At 33.5% G+C, this 17,721-nt stretch overlaps 3 protein-coding genes across 3 annotated transcripts; 2 read left to right on the top strand and 1 right to left on the bottom strand.

The window, feature by feature from the left end:
- The first annotated feature begins 1,019 nt into the window (after nucleotides 1-1,019).
- Nucleotides 1,020-4,430, top strand: LOC113700942 (protein SOSEKI 2-like). Its single transcript, XM_027221371.2, has 5 exons — nucleotides 1,020-1,409; nucleotides 1,558-1,627; nucleotides 1,864-1,979; nucleotides 2,178-3,096; nucleotides 4,021-4,430. Exons 1-5 carry the CDS (start codon nucleotides 1,220-1,222, stop codon nucleotides 4,136-4,138), a joined length of 1,413 nt encoding a protein of 470 aa, XP_027077172.1. The 5' UTR covers nucleotides 1,020-1,219; the 3' UTR covers nucleotides 4,139-4,430.
- Nucleotides 4,431-9,726: 5,296 nt separating this feature from the next.
- LOC113701890 (major pollen allergen Lol p 11) lies at nucleotides 9,727-11,408 on the top strand. The gene is made up of 2 exons (XM_027222775.2): nucleotides 9,727-10,045; nucleotides 10,893-11,408. Exons 1-2 carry the CDS (start codon nucleotides 9,898-9,900, stop codon nucleotides 11,222-11,224), a joined length of 480 nt encoding a protein of 159 aa, XP_027078576.1. The 5' UTR covers nucleotides 9,727-9,897; the 3' UTR covers nucleotides 11,225-11,408.
- A 462-nt stretch (nucleotides 11,409-11,870) lies between these two features.
- On the bottom strand, nucleotides 11,871-14,556 carry LOC113701205 (G-type lectin S-receptor-like serine/threonine-protein kinase LECRK4). The gene has a single exon (XM_027221739.2). The coding sequence runs from the start codon at nucleotides 14,414-14,416 to the stop codon at nucleotides 12,077-12,079; it is 2,340 nt and encodes a 779-aa protein (XP_027077540.1). The 5' UTR covers nucleotides 14,417-14,556; the 3' UTR covers nucleotides 11,871-12,076.
- Between the last annotated feature and the right edge of the window lie 3,165 nt (nucleotides 14,557-17,721).

Genomic DNA, 17,721 nt, shown 5'->3' with positions numbered 1-17,721 from the left:
AAAAAGTTTGGATTAAATTGCTTTTAGTCACCACATGCCTCCAGAGTCGTCGATCGATTCACCTTTATCTTTTCAATTATATATTTACATAACATATATCATATCCAAAAAATACTTTAATAATTTAATCTAAAATGTTTTTCCAAATACGATACTTACCTGATTTCAGAAAGAACTCGTTAAATTCATCATAAAGGACTAAGGAATTAATCCACATCCAGACGATACCAAAACGGTAAGAAAAACATCACTACCCACAATGACATGGACCTCACATTTTTATTCCTTTTCTAGGGTAATTTGAGAAACCTCCCCTAAAGTTTTTGATAATTTCACTGAGCTCCCCTAAAGTTTAAAAAATTACACTTACCTCTCTTAATTTGATAGTTTTAGTAACAAAATCTTAAAATAATATTAGCCTGGTCAATTTTTTAAATGAATACCCAAAAATGCCATTGTATAATGAGTTTTTAATTTATTTTTCTACACAATTTTAAGATCATCTAGTTTTTTGACGATTATCATAATTTGGTAGTGATTTTGGGTCTTTTTTTATTTATTGTTAATTTTAGTACCATAAAATAGAAAACAAAAATCAGCAAAAATATTGGATTACATATAAAATTAACTCGTCAAAAAAATCACTAGTTTAACATTTGGTTACAATAAAAACTAGAAGCAATAGTGGTAATTCTACAATTTTATTTGTGAAATTTTTTTTTAAAAAAAAGGAATAAGAAGGAAAAAGAATGAAAAAATAATTTTAAAACTCATTCTAAATATAAGCATATCAAATAAGGGAATTTTATTAAAATATTTAAGGGTAAAATTATCATTTTAAATAATAAGGAAGGTATGTATAATTTTTTAAACTTCAAGAGAGTTCAGTGAAATTGTCAGGAACCTTAGGGAGGTTTCTGAAATTAACCCCTTTTTCTATCCGTCTGATAGCCTAATATAACCAAGTAGTAGTAGTAGATAGTATGCCCCTTAATCGATAATCCGAATGGAGAGTTTTCTCTGTTTCTATACATTAGTGCACCGTTCGAGGCCTTGTTACTTTCTTTGTCCCTTTCTGCGTTTCTTCTTTTTGGTCGTGTGATGAGAGGTCAATCATAAATGGGGGTAGCCCGGGTTAGTTAAGTACTCGTATTCAAGAACAGAAAAAAGGAGGGGATAAGGGAAAAACGAGAAAGATCAGAAACTGTAAGTGAGAAAAATGGAGGTTCGAGGAAGAAGAAGCAGAGACATGAGTCCTGAAAGGGTGAAGATATGCACACAGTCCAGGTTGATAAGACCTGCTTTCAAAAAAGTTCAAGTTGTTTATTACCTCACCAGAAATGGCCAGCTTGAGCATCCTCATTATTTGGAAGTTACTCATCTTGCTAATCAACAACTTCGCCTGAAAGGTACTAATCCACAATCTGTTCTTGATCGGCGATATATACAGCTGCAAATTCGTGTTGAGGAAAGCAAAATCTTGATTCTTGAGGTTTCATAGGGAAGCCCTTTTGGTATTTGGAACTTCTTTTTACTAACTTGTTAAATAATGTGTAGATGTCATTGATCGGCTCACAGTTCTTAGAGGCAAAGCCATGCCCTCGTTGTATTCTTGGTCTTGCAAAAGGTACTTAATTCCTCTTTCCCGAATTTTCAGTAGGCCTAAGATTCATAATCTTGAATAGTGATTTTAACTATTTATGATCTAATTGGGCACTTTTGCACATTAACCATTTACAAGTTCTGAATACAGTATGCACTTAAAAAAGATTCCAGTGCTTTATGTAGTATTTATTTGTACCTTGTGCTCTTAACTTTGCAACCCAAAAAAAGAAATTAATATGTGGGAATTATTTCTCATAGGAGCTACAAAAATGGTTATGTGTGGAATGACTTGGCGGAGAATGATATCATCTATCCATCAGAAGGAGCAGAATATGTACTCAAAGGGTCCGAAATAGTCAGTGATGGTTGCACAGGTGAGTTAATTACCTGACTTTTAACTTTTTTTGCTTAACCACACTTAACATTTTTTTTCTTTTTATTAATCTTTTCTATATATGTTTGTCCCCTTTTTAATTTTTTTTTATTTTTTATCATGAATGGATTAGTTTACACTATATAATCAGTTTAATTTTGTGTATGTTTCCAATGAACCTGGTTACTCTCTTCATCAGAAAAATTTCAACAACTTCGAGTTGGCAGTAGCACACAACAGAATCAGCAACTTCCTCTTGGGAACGTGCAACAAAGGCCGGGAGTTGTAGAAATCACGAACTGCCATCCAAAACGCAGATCACTAGGCCATGTTCATCATCACAACAATGAATACGAGGATAATGATCAAAATGAAGCTGGTCAAGTAGAAGAAGAAGAGTTGGATCATGAAGAAGAATATGAAGAAAAGATTAGCTGCTATACCACCTCAACTACACCTCAGTATTCTCGATGCTCCCGCGGCGTCTCCACCGACGAAATTCACCACCGACATCAACGACCACAAAAACAAGAACAAAAGAAGCAAAAGCAAGAATCTCAAGAAACTATGAAAAACCCTAGGTCTGAATTCATTTTAGAAAATGAATCTCCACCGTCGACGACGTCGTCGAGTCTTTCGGACAAAGCCATGAACGAGACCAGCAACACGTCCAAGAGGTTCGAGGACGGCGATCCGGTTGGAAATGAGCCGTTACTGAGCCGGAACTCCATGCTTTTTCAGCTCATTGCATGCGGGGGGTCGCTCTCTTTTAGGGGCACTACTAATGGCAAAAATGTGCCTGATTTGAAGCAGCAGCAACAACCACCACCGGCGACAACTACTACGGCGGCGACCCCTGCTGGGGCTAGGAGGAGTAACTGTAGTGATCTGCATAAAGGGGTGTTGTGCAAAAGTGCTGCGGCGGGGTATAAGGCGGCGGCGGCTATGGAGGAGGAGGATGAGATAAAGTACATGTCTGAGAATCCGAGGTTTGGGAATTTGCAGGCTGAGGAGAAAGAGTATTTCAGTGGGAGCATTGTTGAATCAATGGCTACCGATGACAGGGCTCAGGTTGAACCCTCAAGCTTGAAGAAATCATCTTCCTATAATGAGGAAAGGTTAGTCTATGGACTATAGTCCTAAAGCTTGTTTTTTGGTTCTTTGGCCTCATAATTAGTCAAATTTTTTCAAAGCCATAAACATAAAATAATAATAACAATATGATAATGGACTGAATTTATTTTCCAAAGTTAAACGAAACTAATCATGTCTTAATTAGAACCTTCTTTTTTCTTTCTCCGTTTTTAAGGGAGGGAAGAAAATTTTTTTTTTTTGATAACTAGGTAGGGAAGAAAGTTAAAGTTAGAACCTTATAAAATTTTATTAGTCTAGATGTAAATTAGAGAACCTTCTTTTTGGTTTAGGTAGGGAAGAAAATTAAAATGAGAACCTTGTAAGTGTTAAAATTTTAGTACTCTAGATGAAATTAATTACAGTATTTTAGTTTGGAGCCTTCTCTTCTTGTGTAATTTTCTTGAATTAATTGACAGATTTCCACTTCAGACTACTATCTAATGAATGATCAATTTTTTTTTTTTGTAATTTTTTTCCTAATTTTAGATGATCTATTTTTGTTTAAATATGAAGAAATTAACTTTTACTAAAAGACAATGATGTCATCCGGTTGACTAATGTTTGTCAACTCGAGGACTGATTAGCTTACAGAGCACAACAGACCTCTGTAACCAAGGTGGTCGTTTTCGTCAGTGAGTACCCATAGTCATAGTCAATAACTTATGATGAACCAGCCTCCTTGTTCCCTCCCCTGTATTAGGATAGAGCAGGTTGTACAAGTATATCGTTGCTGACCAAAAAAAAAAAAAAAAACTTATGATGAACCAGCTTGTTACCCTCTTGGTAATAACTTGCTCGATTGGAAAAAAACATTCAAGAAATTCAACTCACTCGTACTTGCAATCTGATGAAGTTTTAAGTAGCATATTATTATTATTAAATTCACTTGTACTGTAATTGTTGTGCAGGAGCTCGAAATTAGCTATAGAGGATGCAGAAGCAACCGAGGAAGAGAGAGGAGAGAAAGCTTTGAAAGGGAAATGCATCCCAAGAAAAAGGTCTTCTTCTAAACAGGCCAAGAAATGACCATTCAGCAGAAGAGTAGTTGTGGGAAATCAATAATAATGATGATCTTAGCTGCTGATGATAAGAGGGGGGATGGTAAAAAGTTGAAAAAAGTGAGAAATCAATTAGGATGTTGTCAAGATAATTGGTCATTCTGTCTAGTGCTTTAGCTACTGAAATCATATGGGCTCCTTTGTCTTTGTTGAGTGATTTAACAAGTAAATTGAAACCTTTCATGATTAATGGTACAAAGTCAAGGGTCAAGAGGGGAAGTTTAACCTCTCTTGCCGACTTTACCTGTTTGAACTTTGAAGCTACCATGCCCAGACATCACTTTGGATGGAAAAACTTTTTTTTTTTCAGAGTTTTTGCAGAACAGCACTCTTTTTTCTTTTTCTTTTTTTTTTTGAGATGTAGTATCATATAATATGAGATAAAAAATATGTTGAAGTTAAAAAATGTGTTGAAGAAATATTCTTTAAAAACTCCACAAAAAATTTGCACAAAAATTGCAATCCAAATAGTCTCGTTGTTGATAATCAAACGTAGTTCGGTGATTAAAAGTTTATCAATTCTCAGTCTTTCAATGAAGAAAAAAATTGTGAGTGTTTGGACTAGAGTAGAGTTATTATTTGATATAATTATTATAGTACTTTTTATGATGTGATATATGTGAAATAAAAAAAATTGTTACAAATATAAAAGGGTTAAAATTTGTGTTAATGATACAAGTAAAATAATATTTAAGATAATTTTTGTATCCAAACACATGCTGTTATCTGCCCTCTTTCCCTCTTTGATAAAAAAATATATATTCCATCCATTACTTAAATAGCTGAGGGAGGCTCTTTTCAAACATATATTTTAATTTATCTATTTTGTATCACATGCGCATTTGTTTCACAAGTTCAATTAAAATTGCTCCAAACACCTCCGAGAACAACCAAAAGCCACAGGTACAAGAGATTTTTTTTTTCCTTTTTTGAGGAAAGGTCCAAGAGAAATAAAGCGACTCCTGATCGACAGATTATTACAATTAGCAAGTTTCCTTATTATTTATTTGGTCCATGGATATGTGATCCACATTTGCCAAATTTGCCACATAGATAGATACCTTCATCAGCGGCACGGCTTGTGGAATGAATTTGGCAGCCAACTCCCAATATGGAAACTTAGGGATAATTTTAGAAACCTCCCAATAAGGTTTCTAAAATTACCCCAGGAAATTTATGCACAGGTTAAAGAACTGACATAGGTACACGAGTGCCAATACGAGCATAGGACTCGTATTTTTTTTTGAAACAGTTGATATGAAAATGTGATGTTTTCTCTTATTTTTTTTCTTTTTGTTCAATGCAGGGTGTCCCGACTTTGCCAAACTAATCCCTTGCGACTATACAAAACCCCACCGAAGAATGCAAAACAATTTTAACACAATAGGTTGGAACCGGCAACCTAAGGGATACTACTATTGCATGTGATTACCAGCTGAACTTCTTGTTTTTTGGGGGGGGATACGAATTGTGATATGCTACTCCAATTTTCATAATATTTTACTTTTTGCCACTTGAACTTGTAAAAGTGAATTGAATTTCTTGCAATAGTATGCTTCAATTTTTTTTCGAACAGAGGAGGAGTTGAACTTAAGAAACAGGGAGAGGATAGAAAAATTTGAATTCGGAACCTCTAACTTCTTGTACTTGTCATTTACATAATTTACTTTAGAATGTAATGTCTAATTGTTTGATTGGGCGCATGTTTCTAATTCCTGTTAAGGCTGAAGTACGGACCAAATTACTTGTTTTTCAATGTCACCTTGATTGATAAAGTATTTCTCATGAATTGATTAGTCTATTAATTGAACTAAGTTTAAGCAAAATTTACCACTTGATAGATTAAGTTAAAGATTGAAGTTTACATATGAAACATTTAAGTTACTTGGTCTCTAACTTAGAAAAATAAAACATTTATAATGAGGTAGAATTATACAATCTTAAGTTCGTTTCAAAATATAAATAATTAAAAAATCATTAATCTTATATACAATAAGAATGTACACACTAACGAGTATATATGCATGTCATGTATGCAAGAATTTTAAATAAAATTAAGTGACATGTATTGACACCTACTAGTACATACTATATTATAAGTATCTATAAGATTATATCCAAAAAAAAAAAAAAGAACGTTTTATGGATGCAAGCAAATTGTTCATTGTCAATTTGGGCCAGCCACATTTGCGTGTAAATCCATGGGCTGAGCAGATTGGGAATTGACGTATGAACTTGATGATACTCAACCACCTCTTGGACCAGCTTGTCAAACCCAGTTTTATCAATCCAGCAAATCCCAGGTCTGAAAAGTGTTTAGGCCCCTCGAATTCGTCCTCGGTGCGGTTAGATGAATTTGAATGTTGTTACAGCTTACGTTTATGGGAAAATTCTTGTCACTTGTCGAATCCAAATGTGGCAATATGACCACAATCAGCTCATCTTCCATATTGAATTTTTTTTCTCTATAAACTAATGACACACGTTGAATAAGAAAAATATTTACTCCTTCCGTTCCACTTTGATATAATTTTTTTTTTAAATTTCACACAGTTTAAGAAAAAATAGTTAACTTTATTGAAAGAGTAAATCTATCATAATTTTTTTAAAAAAAAATATCCTTGCATTAATTTGAAAAGTATGATTAATCATTATACCTTTACATTAATTACAATAACAATATTATTGGTAAGTTGCACCATTCAAGACATGAATTATAGCAAGTATTGAATAAAATAGTTTATACTTCCCGATAACAAAGTACATTAACTTAAAAATGGATATTTTAGATAAATTAAAAGTTAACTACATCGTTCAATTGAAGAGTGAACTACGTTAAAACCAAGAGAGATGCTGCAACAGTACATGTGCAATGCACATGCTCTGAATTCCATATTGATCTCAACTTCCCAAAATTGAAAACTGATGACATTAATCACAGATTATTAGTTTTGTTGTCTTTAAGACTCGCAACAATCACGCAACGCCTTTTTAATTCTGATGCAGTTTTCTTGATTATTCTTAAGTCAATGGTTCTACCTTTCCCGGTCCTAACTATGACATTGAGTTATTATCGACTTCACATGCCTTTGCTGAGTCTTCTTGATTAAGGTGATGTACTAAATGCATGCCCAGTTGGCTAATTTAATTTAAATTTTTTTTTGGATTGATCAGTTTGATTTCATGGACTGATTTGTATTTTTGTTGTGATTGGTGAATGAGGGAAATGACTAGCAAAATCAGTATGGATTATGGAACAAGATAGTGGGATGCAACCACCATCACGATTCGCAAAGGAGCATGCTAGGCGGAATGATGAGAAGAAAATCAAAGGAATCATGAGATGAGAGGGATTATTACTACTGTTACTAGTATTTCTTTTTCTCTCTTATTCCTTTCCTTTTAGTAGCTGTATTCCTTGTTTGGATTGCGATTTTTTGCAAAAAAAAATTTACGCGCTTTTCGTAAACACATTTGTCAATCACCTTTTTATCTTATATGCATCAAATTACTAGGATGCATTTTTCTACAAAAATTTCTAAAAATAGCAATTCAAACGGGTATATATAAATGCTGTTAAGTCATGATTAGCATTATCAAAACATTGATAAAGTCATACATGGCAAAGGGCAAATACCATGAAATTTTGCTAAAAAGAAACCTTATCATTTAAAACTGGCTTTACTTTTTGAATCCTTACTCTCTTTTTCTTTGGCATCATTTTCTTTTGAGATGATGCAGTAGGCCATGCAACATGTTTATTCATATTGATCCTTACTTAGCTTAAAAATAAAGTAACATTTGTAATCTTCATCTCCTACATGTGGTTTTTGATATTAGGATTATGGTTTTTACTTTTGCAACTTCTTTGAATTTTGTTTTATATTAGAAATTCGTATTATACAGAAGCACAAATTATTTTCTGAGAAATTATTAAAAAAAAGGAGACTTTGTTGACAGATATGGTAGCATTGGCAAGCTAAATATTTAACTTATGCAGTAATGAGTAACCTCATAGCAATATATTTGTAAAAAAAATAAAAATTCTTTTCCTCTACATGAAAATTTTTTTCTAACGGGTGCCGCTTGTTAGATCACTTAAATTATATCTAATTTTGTGTATAATTACAATTATTGCATCTCTGTATTTAAATTAACATTTGAAACCCTACTTAATTAGGGCACATAGTATTGTTGATGTCAACTAATCAAGTATACTTAATATATGTGAAATTAAACGTAGTAGCTGGTGACTAATATGTTATTACAACTAATTTACAAATGCTAGCTGGTAATTTTATTTTGATTTTGCTTCGAGTGTTTTGACTGATTTTGAGATGGCATAAATGCGCCCAGATCTCCGCGTAAAAGGTGAGGCGCAGGTGGAACCCACCGACCGAAATTAATCAGAACGAGTGGCGCTAAACGCGCTTTTATTTTCTTTTTGCTCCTTCTCTCTTTCTTTCTCCCTCCCTTTCTTACATTGATTTTATTTTAGCCCCCTACAGTAGTAAGAAATTTGAATTGCTCCTGAAAGTGAAAATTTGTAATGTGGCCAGTGTAAACAAGAAAAACTATTCACATGTGGCCCTTGGGATGTTTAAATCAACTAATGTTATATTTGTCCTCAACACCTAACTTAGCTAATAGGGTATTAGCCAACTAACAATAAGTTCTTGATTTTAGTACTACTGTCGCGGCTTATGCATAAATAATACTTTACCTATAGATATCCAAATGCGTCTCAATGGATTTAGATGACCTTTTTTTTCTATCTCTTTATAAGGTCTGGAGTGTTCCTTGAACTCAGAAGGAAAAAAAAATTTCAACTATATTGGCACACTTTATATTTCTCCATTAAAGCATGCATTTAATTTTTTCCTTCTTGGGGTCAAAATGAAGTATAAGTTTAATGGTGAAAGGTTTTGGTGAAGTTATTAGGTTAAATGTTACGGTGAGAGAGAAGCGAAAACGTGAAATTACAAATTTAAGTGAAAGAAAGGCATTCACAAAATTATTTAAAAAAATGTCACAATCTGTTTAGATATAATCCGTTGCTCCTCTTTAATCAACAGGAAAGGACTTTAGAGCTATTAAACACATTTCTTAAGCATTTCTTTACACTTACACATAGAAAATGAAAAGTTTTTAATTTACTATACTTTAGATAGCAATTTTTTCACCAAAAACTATGCGAGAGATTAAGGTGAGAATCATTATTTATTCATTTTTGATATTTCAATTTTAATTCATCTTGAAGCTTACAAGTTACAAGTAGTTATACAATTATTTTTTTTTTGAAGCAATAGCTATACAATTATTGACTCAAGCATTAGAAAGTAAACACAAAAAATTGAAACTTTAAGGGACTGACAGAGTGAAATCTTTTCAACTTTAAGGGCTCAATTAAAACTTTTGATTCATTTAAAGGGCTAAAATGAAATTACCCCTTTATTTTTCCTTATTATTCACTCTCGTAGGGTGTGTCCCACATCGCCATGTGACTCCACTGCTGTGTGCCAGCCCACAAATACGCCTCAATCAATTCCCACACGCAGTCACACGCAAACTTCTCACTGCCCCTCCACCGACGACTCCATCCATTTCCCCCATTATATCATCAGCTTCCTCCACTCCTCCATTCATTCCCCAACTCAACTCAACCAAGAAAGAAGAACAAATAGCAGAAGCTTGAGAGTCACTAGTGCTCCCTAAAGAAAAAGGAAGATGGCAAATTTGCTTGTGTTGGTTGCTTTCTGTATCCTTCCGGTCATTGCTAGTGCTGCTATTCCTGAACCGTTTACTGTAACTGGAAAGGTCTACTGTGACACTTGCCGTGTTGGTTATGAGACTCCCGCCACGACATATCTCCCTGGTAAGCCTAGCCCTTCACATTTTCACTCATTTTCTCTTTTCTTGTATGGTTTCTCTGTGCTAGCAATTGTGGGTTTAGCTTTAATTGTTAGATCTTGTGGACAGAATCTTCAGATCTCGTGTGTAATGTCTGGATGCTTTGATGTCAGTAAGGATCTAAATGTTCGAGCAGTTCTGAACTAATCCGTTGGATTCTGTGGGGGGTTTTTTTTTTGGGTTCGTTTGGCCTGAAATGGAGTCCTGATTCTGCTTAAGTAGTATGATTCTGTAGATTTTTTTTTTCACTTTTTTAATGGTATTGTTAGGAGAAGTGACTTGTCTGCCTTAGTTTTTGCCTTAGTTTTTGACATGTCCAAAACAGACAAATGGTAGTACTTTGACAGGAGTTGTGGACTTGTCCAGTGCAGTGCTTGCTTGTTTTGATTTTCAAAATATAGCTTCTATACGTCCATAGTCTATTCTTGGTTTTGTTGACAAAGTGAAAATGCATTTGGAGCCCTCAGGTCATTTGATTTATCCTGATAGTTTTGTTTATTCAAATTGGATTTTGTAGCTTGCCAATGATAAATTTGCTGATGTCTTTGGAGGGTCATCATTTTTGGTTTTGGATCTGTGATATAGGAATTGGAATTCTTGTTTGTACCACTACCAGAAGATTTATAAGTATTTAGGTTCCCTGAGAGTCATAGCATATGAGGTAGCTAGGTATACTAAAACACAAGTAAGCGAACTCGTCAAACAAAACGGTTATGTCTATGCCTGATTAGGCCTTCCACCTGAGAATAGCTACCAAATGTAAGAAATTTGTGTTAAAAGACATTTGAAGTATCCCATTATCTTCTTGGCAGGTTGCATTGTGAAACTTGTGTGCAAAAAGAGGGATAATCCAGACCAAATCACATTCACCAAAGAGGCTACGACCGACTCTACTGGAAAATATGAAATGCAGGTGGCATATGACGCTGGGGATGATATTTGTGAAATGGAACATGTCAAGAGCTCAGACCCTACATGCGCAACTCCTAATGCTGGCCGTGACCACGCCCGCATTTGCCTCACCCGCAACAATGGCATGGTCTCCAATGTCCGTCATGCCAATAACATTGGCTACTTCCGCGATGTGCCGTTGGCTAGATGCCCACAAATCCTCCAGCGATATCAGGATGCGGAGTCAGATTAAGGCCAATGTCATATTGCTCTTTTGATTAGCCTTTATTTTTGCTACAATCTTAGTAGGACTGATACGTTGTTGTGATAATTTGGTGCTATTGGCATCTATAGAATTTGTTTTCCATTGTTCTTGGATGATGGTGTTGTGTCGTTTAACTCTATTATGATTAATTTAATGCTTCATTACATGGTCATTCTGTTGTGGCTTTCCAGTATTGGATTGTTTCTTTATTATTTTCTCTTTGTTCCCTCTTGCTGATTGCTGATTGAGTTTTAGCATAAGCTTTTTCATACTTTTGAAGGTTGGAATAAAAGATCAAATTCTGCTGAATCATTTCAAACCTTTGAGTTGGTCATAGTTCTGGCTAGACCATTTTATCATGTCCAAATTCAGAAAGTTTTTTCTTTTCTTTTCTGCTAGACCCTCTTCCCTCAATGTTCATCTCTATTTTCCCGTGGTGCATTGGGATTCTGTGGTTTTGTACATTTTCTGGGCATTATTTGACCAAAATTTCTCAGCCTAGGATTAGGCTCGATGTTTCATCAATTAATTCAGTGCACAGATAACACTGTGATGTTCTTAAATTAAAAAGGATAAGATGGTCAGCAACTGGTTTCGTTAAGTTCTGCCAACAAGTGTGTAAACAATCACAATATGAGCAAAAAACTGAAGTAAACAAGTTATACTTGCCTTACATACATGTCTTCACAAATTTGTGGAAACAATAATAGCTACCGCAGGGAACTGATAAAGGAGGACAACACAGTAGGAATTTCATCAAGCCAATTCACCAAACCATTGAGAAAAAGGATTCTGACCGGGATGTTGTCGATTAAATTTTGATCTGGACTTTACTAGCTGTTAAGACACTGGACATGGGGGAATACTCACATCAGTTATCCCTTCCAACATTGAGATAATATTCTTCATTGATGGGCGAAGAGCTGGTTCATCTTGAATACACCATAGTGCCACCATTACCATCCTCTCGAATGCATTCTTATCCGTAGAATCATCATCCATAAGTTTGTCCAGCTCCCTGGCTGCAAAGCAGTTATAAGCCCAGGATGGTAGGTGAGTTTCTTCTGGTCGTGATAAATTGACTTGAATGTGTCTTCTGCGGCATATAATTTCAAGCAAAACAATCCCATAACTATAGATATCAACCTTCAGAGTGATGGCAGTTTTTGTCTTCCATTCTGGTGCCATGTATCCCAATGTTCCCCTTTCTCCTGTGAAGGTTCTTGTTTGATCCGGTTGGAGCAATTTAGCCAAGCCGAAGTCACTGATTTTAGCTGTCCAGGATTCATCAAGCAAAATGTTCTGAGGCTTTATGTCACAATGTATTATAGGAGCTTCACATCCCTGGTGGAGATAGCAGATCCCTCTTGCAACGTCAAGTGCTATCCTGACTCTCTCATTCCAGTCTAGGCGCCCTTTTGTCCGGAAGAGAAGATCTGCGAGGGAACCATGGCTCATGTATTCGTATACCAAAATCCGCTTTGAGCCCTCGGCGCAGAAGCCAAGCAAACGAACCAAATTTTTGTGACGAGTTCTGCCAATCACCCTCACTTCTGCTTTGAACTCCCTCTCGCCCTCCTCGACTACCTTCTCCAATCTTTTTACTGCCACAAAGCTTCTATTGTCAAAAGTTCCTTTATAGACTGCCCCAAAAGAGCCCTTGCCTAACTCTCTCTCTTTCTTAAAGCCGTTAGTTGCCCTCTTCAGCTCATTATAAGTGAATGCTCGAATGGTGAATTCCTTAGTCAAGCCAGTTCTTCCTGTGTCCAAAAGCTTCCTGTACTTCATAAGGCGGAATTTGAATATGAAAATGCCAGATAGGGCAAGAGCAGCACTTGAATAGGCAAAAAATCCTAAACTCAGGCCAAGAATCAGCGTCCACGGGGGTTTAACATGTCCATCTCCTGCTTCTCCAGTGATTTTCTTCACTTTGAAAAAAGCTATGATTGAGATAGAAGTATTATCAATCCTAGTGTAGCTTAAAGGAAGAGCATATTTCCGACATAAGTCCCGTGACTCGTCAAAAAGTGCCACATCACAATCACAGTCCTCCAAGCAAGATTGAAGGCATTCTTCTTTCCCTAACATCTTTGCAAAGTAAGGGACATCTTTGAACCTGAGATCTTTCAGAGATGCAAAGTCGTAAATGTCACCGTATTCTTTCCCCGCAATGCACACTGCTCCAGTGGAGTTCCTCTGACAGCCACTAGGGAAATCTGCTACATTCTCGGTACCTGGTAGACATTTGCAAAGGGGTTGATTGTTGGACCTGGTGCAATAGGTGTTGACACCACAAGAACTGCTCACATCACACAAATCATCAATTGCTTGCCACAGCACAGTTGTAGATTTGTTGGTTGTATTCAGGGAATGAGAATACAAGACTAAATTTCCATCAAAACGAAGGTTTAATCGCAAGATTACATTGTCATGTTGCAAAGATGAATTGGAGCTGATTATAGACTTGTCCTTGTTACTGACTGCTGATAAATCCGTGTCATTAACCAGCACAAATGCGCCACTGCTATTGAGGTATAGGCTTCGCGGCGGGGTAGTCATGTCAGTGTCAGAATCCCAATAGGCACTTTCAACAGTGTCTCCTGCCTTGGCAGGATAAGCAACAAGATTTCCATCAGATTGCGCAATTAGACTGTATCTTCCAGTTGAGTGATTGGTTGGAGAAAGATTAGAATATAGTCGATGGTCATGGTGCAGAAATTGGTCCTCTAAGATGGTATCTGTAGGGAAGTCGAAACTCCGCCAGATAACTTGATCTTGTTCATTGTAAATAACAAGATTTCCAGAGTCTAGCATGGAGGGACACTTGGGTTGCTCATTCTGCTCGGGAGTAATAAACTTATTCTCATTCCCAGGGCTTGCCAACATGATCCTTCCACTGGTGAACTGGAGAATTGCATTTGATGATACTGCTGCATCATCTCTTTGGGCTGTCCAAACAATAGTATCATTTGAGTCATCCACTAACCAAATTCCAACTTTAAAACCTGATCCTTCTTTAAAGAATCCGAACGCAAATCGACTGGAAGGTGAGAGCCATATAGTTGACTGATCGGATGCTGAAATAGCGGAATACCGGCACACCACCTGCTGTTGAGCTCCGGCAAGATCTTTGGAAGCCAATGTCAAGAGTAGCAAGAAAAAAACTGTAAGAGAGCTCATTAGGGATTATTGGAATGTTATCAAAAGTTGCTTTAATAATAGCTCAGGATGCATTCAAGAAGAACATTCTGATTCTTGGGAAAAATTTTTCCAAATAATCTTCTATCAAAGCACACTCATTATTTGTATGGTGGAAAGAGGGGAAGAAACATAGCCAACCACGGAAGCATGGCCAACCACGGAAACGTGGCCAAGTTTAATAGAAACCGAGTCCGTTTGGATTATTAGTTTTTGGGGTTATTTTTTAAAAATAACACTGTAACATTTCGTTTTTGAAATACAAGTCCGTTTAGATTAGTCGTTTTTGAGATTATTTTTCAAAAACTATATGAAAAACTTTTACTGTAAATTTTTTTAGATTATTTTTAGAGATATTTTTAAAACATATTTTTTGAGTATTTTTATAATTTATAATTTTTATATTTATATACATTTATGCATTTATAATACATTTATAAATATTTATAAATAAATATATTTATATATTTATATAAAAATATATTATATAATACATAATATAAATATATTTATAAATGTATAAATTATAAATGAATATTATATAAATGTATAAATGTATAAATTATAAATTATAAATTATAATGTTTATATTTTTATATAAATAAACATTTATGCATTTATAATACATTTATAAATATTTGTAAATAAATATATTTATATAAAAATATATAAATGTATTATATTATATATAATACATAATATAAATATATTTATAAATGTATAAGTGTATATTATTATAAATGTATAAATTATAAATGAATATTATATAAATGTACAAATGAATATATTATAAATATATATTAATATTATGTATATTAATATAAATGTATAAATGTATTATAATATACATAATACATAATATAAATGTATATTATAAATATACATAAATATATATTATGTATAAATGTACATTTATATAAATGTATAATATATATAATATATAATATAATATATAATTTATATAATATATAATATTTATATAAATATATTATAAATATATAAAAATATATTTTAATTAAAATAAAATATTTATAATATGAATGAATAAATAAATACTTAATATATAAATATTTAATATATATAATTAATATTAATTATAAATATTATAATATTATAAATATGGTGTTTATATAATATTTCAATTTGTAATATTTATTGTATATTTCATTATATAAATATTTACATAATATATGAATATATAATATAAAATTTTTAATTTGTATAATATACATAATATTGTATATATATATAATATAATATACATAATATACATTATTACATTATTACATATTATGTATATTATATATTATACATAACATTATTATACACAATAATGTACATAATAATGAAAGTACATTAATAATGTATATATTATAATGTAATGTACATAATATATTATGTATACAATATTTATACATTTATGTATACAATATTACATATTATGTATATTATATTATGTATATTATATTATATTATGTATAATATATAATATTATGTATAATATTAATGTATATAAATATTTATATAATATATACATATATAATTTTTAATTTGTATATTTCAATTTATATTAAAATAATATATAATATATATATAATATACATAATTGAAATATACAAATTGAAATATACATATTAAATATGTATATTTGGAGTTGTTTTTGATATAATGTTTGGATATGGTGTTTTTGGAATTGTTTTTGAAATACACATTTACTGTAGCATTTAGAATGTGAAAAACTGTTTTTCAAAAACAGAGGCAAAAACAAGGAATCCAAACGGACCTGAGGAGTGTTTAGAATTGTAAACAGTAGTTGTCTACGTTTTGACTGAGCCATTGATGAAGTGCATTACAATTTTCCAGAGTAACAATTTTCTACAATAATAATGATGACAATCACTGAGGAAGTGCATTACAATTTTCCACAATAACGATGAAAACAATCAACGAGAAATCGTATTACTTCTTTCGTCCTAATTTGATAGTTTTGTTTCTTTTTTTGTCTGTCTCAAATTGTAATTCACTTTTCAATTGAAAAATATAGTTATCTTTTAATTTTCTTATTCAATGTGGGTTGTTACTAGTATAAATTACCTTTTTTAATATTAGATTCTTAACCTATTCTATTTAACACATTTAGATTATTCAAAACAGATTGGTATATGAAAAGCCAACTTCGTTATTCTTTCAAGTTTATTTATATTAGTAGGGAAACAAACGATGTCATCATTTTCTACAAATCATGAGCGAAAATTTAAAAATCCATCCATATTCTCACAATTAACCATACATATTCCATGACTAATTGATATAAAGTTGTACTCTATTTAATGTAATGATATTTTAGAAAAATGACAATCTAAACTTATTTTTCCAACAAAATTAACTACTTTTTCTGATAGAGCAATTATTGGGCACATTTTGTACTGTTATTTTGTCATAATTTTGGCTACTTACTGTGTTAAATATTGAGATTTTGCTAATATTTCATATTTGTATGAATTATAGGTGGTTGGTGTAAAAAGTGTTTTCACGACGCAAATATCCAGAAGATTCTCTATTTTATGGCATGCCCACGCCAGAAACTGAAGAGTTACACCTAAAAGCCGGACTCGCGAGATTGGTTGCAGCGCAAAGTGGACAATTAGGAGGTTGGGTCCACGTTGACCAGACACATGGGATTAAAATCCCAAAAAAGCAAAGCTTTGCAGGGACTCTTTGTGAATTGCTCTTGGCGGCTACAAAAGGCCAAAAACCAAAAGAAAGCCAGATTCACGTTTTAATTGATAAATTAGCTTTTAGCTTTTGCTTTTTAGGGTCAGACGTCTTCTTTTTCTTGGGACTTTCCGCACTAGCTTTAGACAATTGGGGGGTAGCTTTCGTTTGCAAACCCTGGAAGACGAATTGAAGTCTGCCGTCTTTGTTTCATTTATCTCAAACGCCTGTCGTGAGACAGGGGCTTTTACCTTTTGCTTTGGTACAAACACGAAACAAAGTGAAGCTAGAATTTTTTTTCGGGTCCGTTGTTATTCCGTCTCTCCCAGATTATTGGTAAATAATTGGATGATATCAATTAAATCACGGGAGAGTGATATGATGAGAAGCGGCTAATTTTCTCCTCTACCCAAAGGTCGACGCGAGGGCGCGGTCTATAACATCTGTGAGATCTAATCGAATTTTCATTATTTCTTTCAATTCATTACTATTTATGCGTTTCCTGGATTAATTGCTCATGGGTATTTTATTAATTGAATATCAACGGTCGGGTATTTAATTTAATTTAATAA

Source organism: Coffea arabica, chromosome 7e (assembly GCF_036785885.1).
Source record: "Coffea arabica cultivar ET-39 chromosome 7e, Coffea Arabica ET-39 HiFi, whole genome shotgun sequence".
In the NCBI taxonomy this organism is placed as follows: domain Eukaryota; kingdom Viridiplantae; phylum Streptophyta; class Magnoliopsida; order Gentianales; family Rubiaceae; genus Coffea; species Coffea arabica.
Note: the sequence above shows the minus strand (reverse complement) of the source record. Positions and strands in the feature narration are given on the sequence as shown.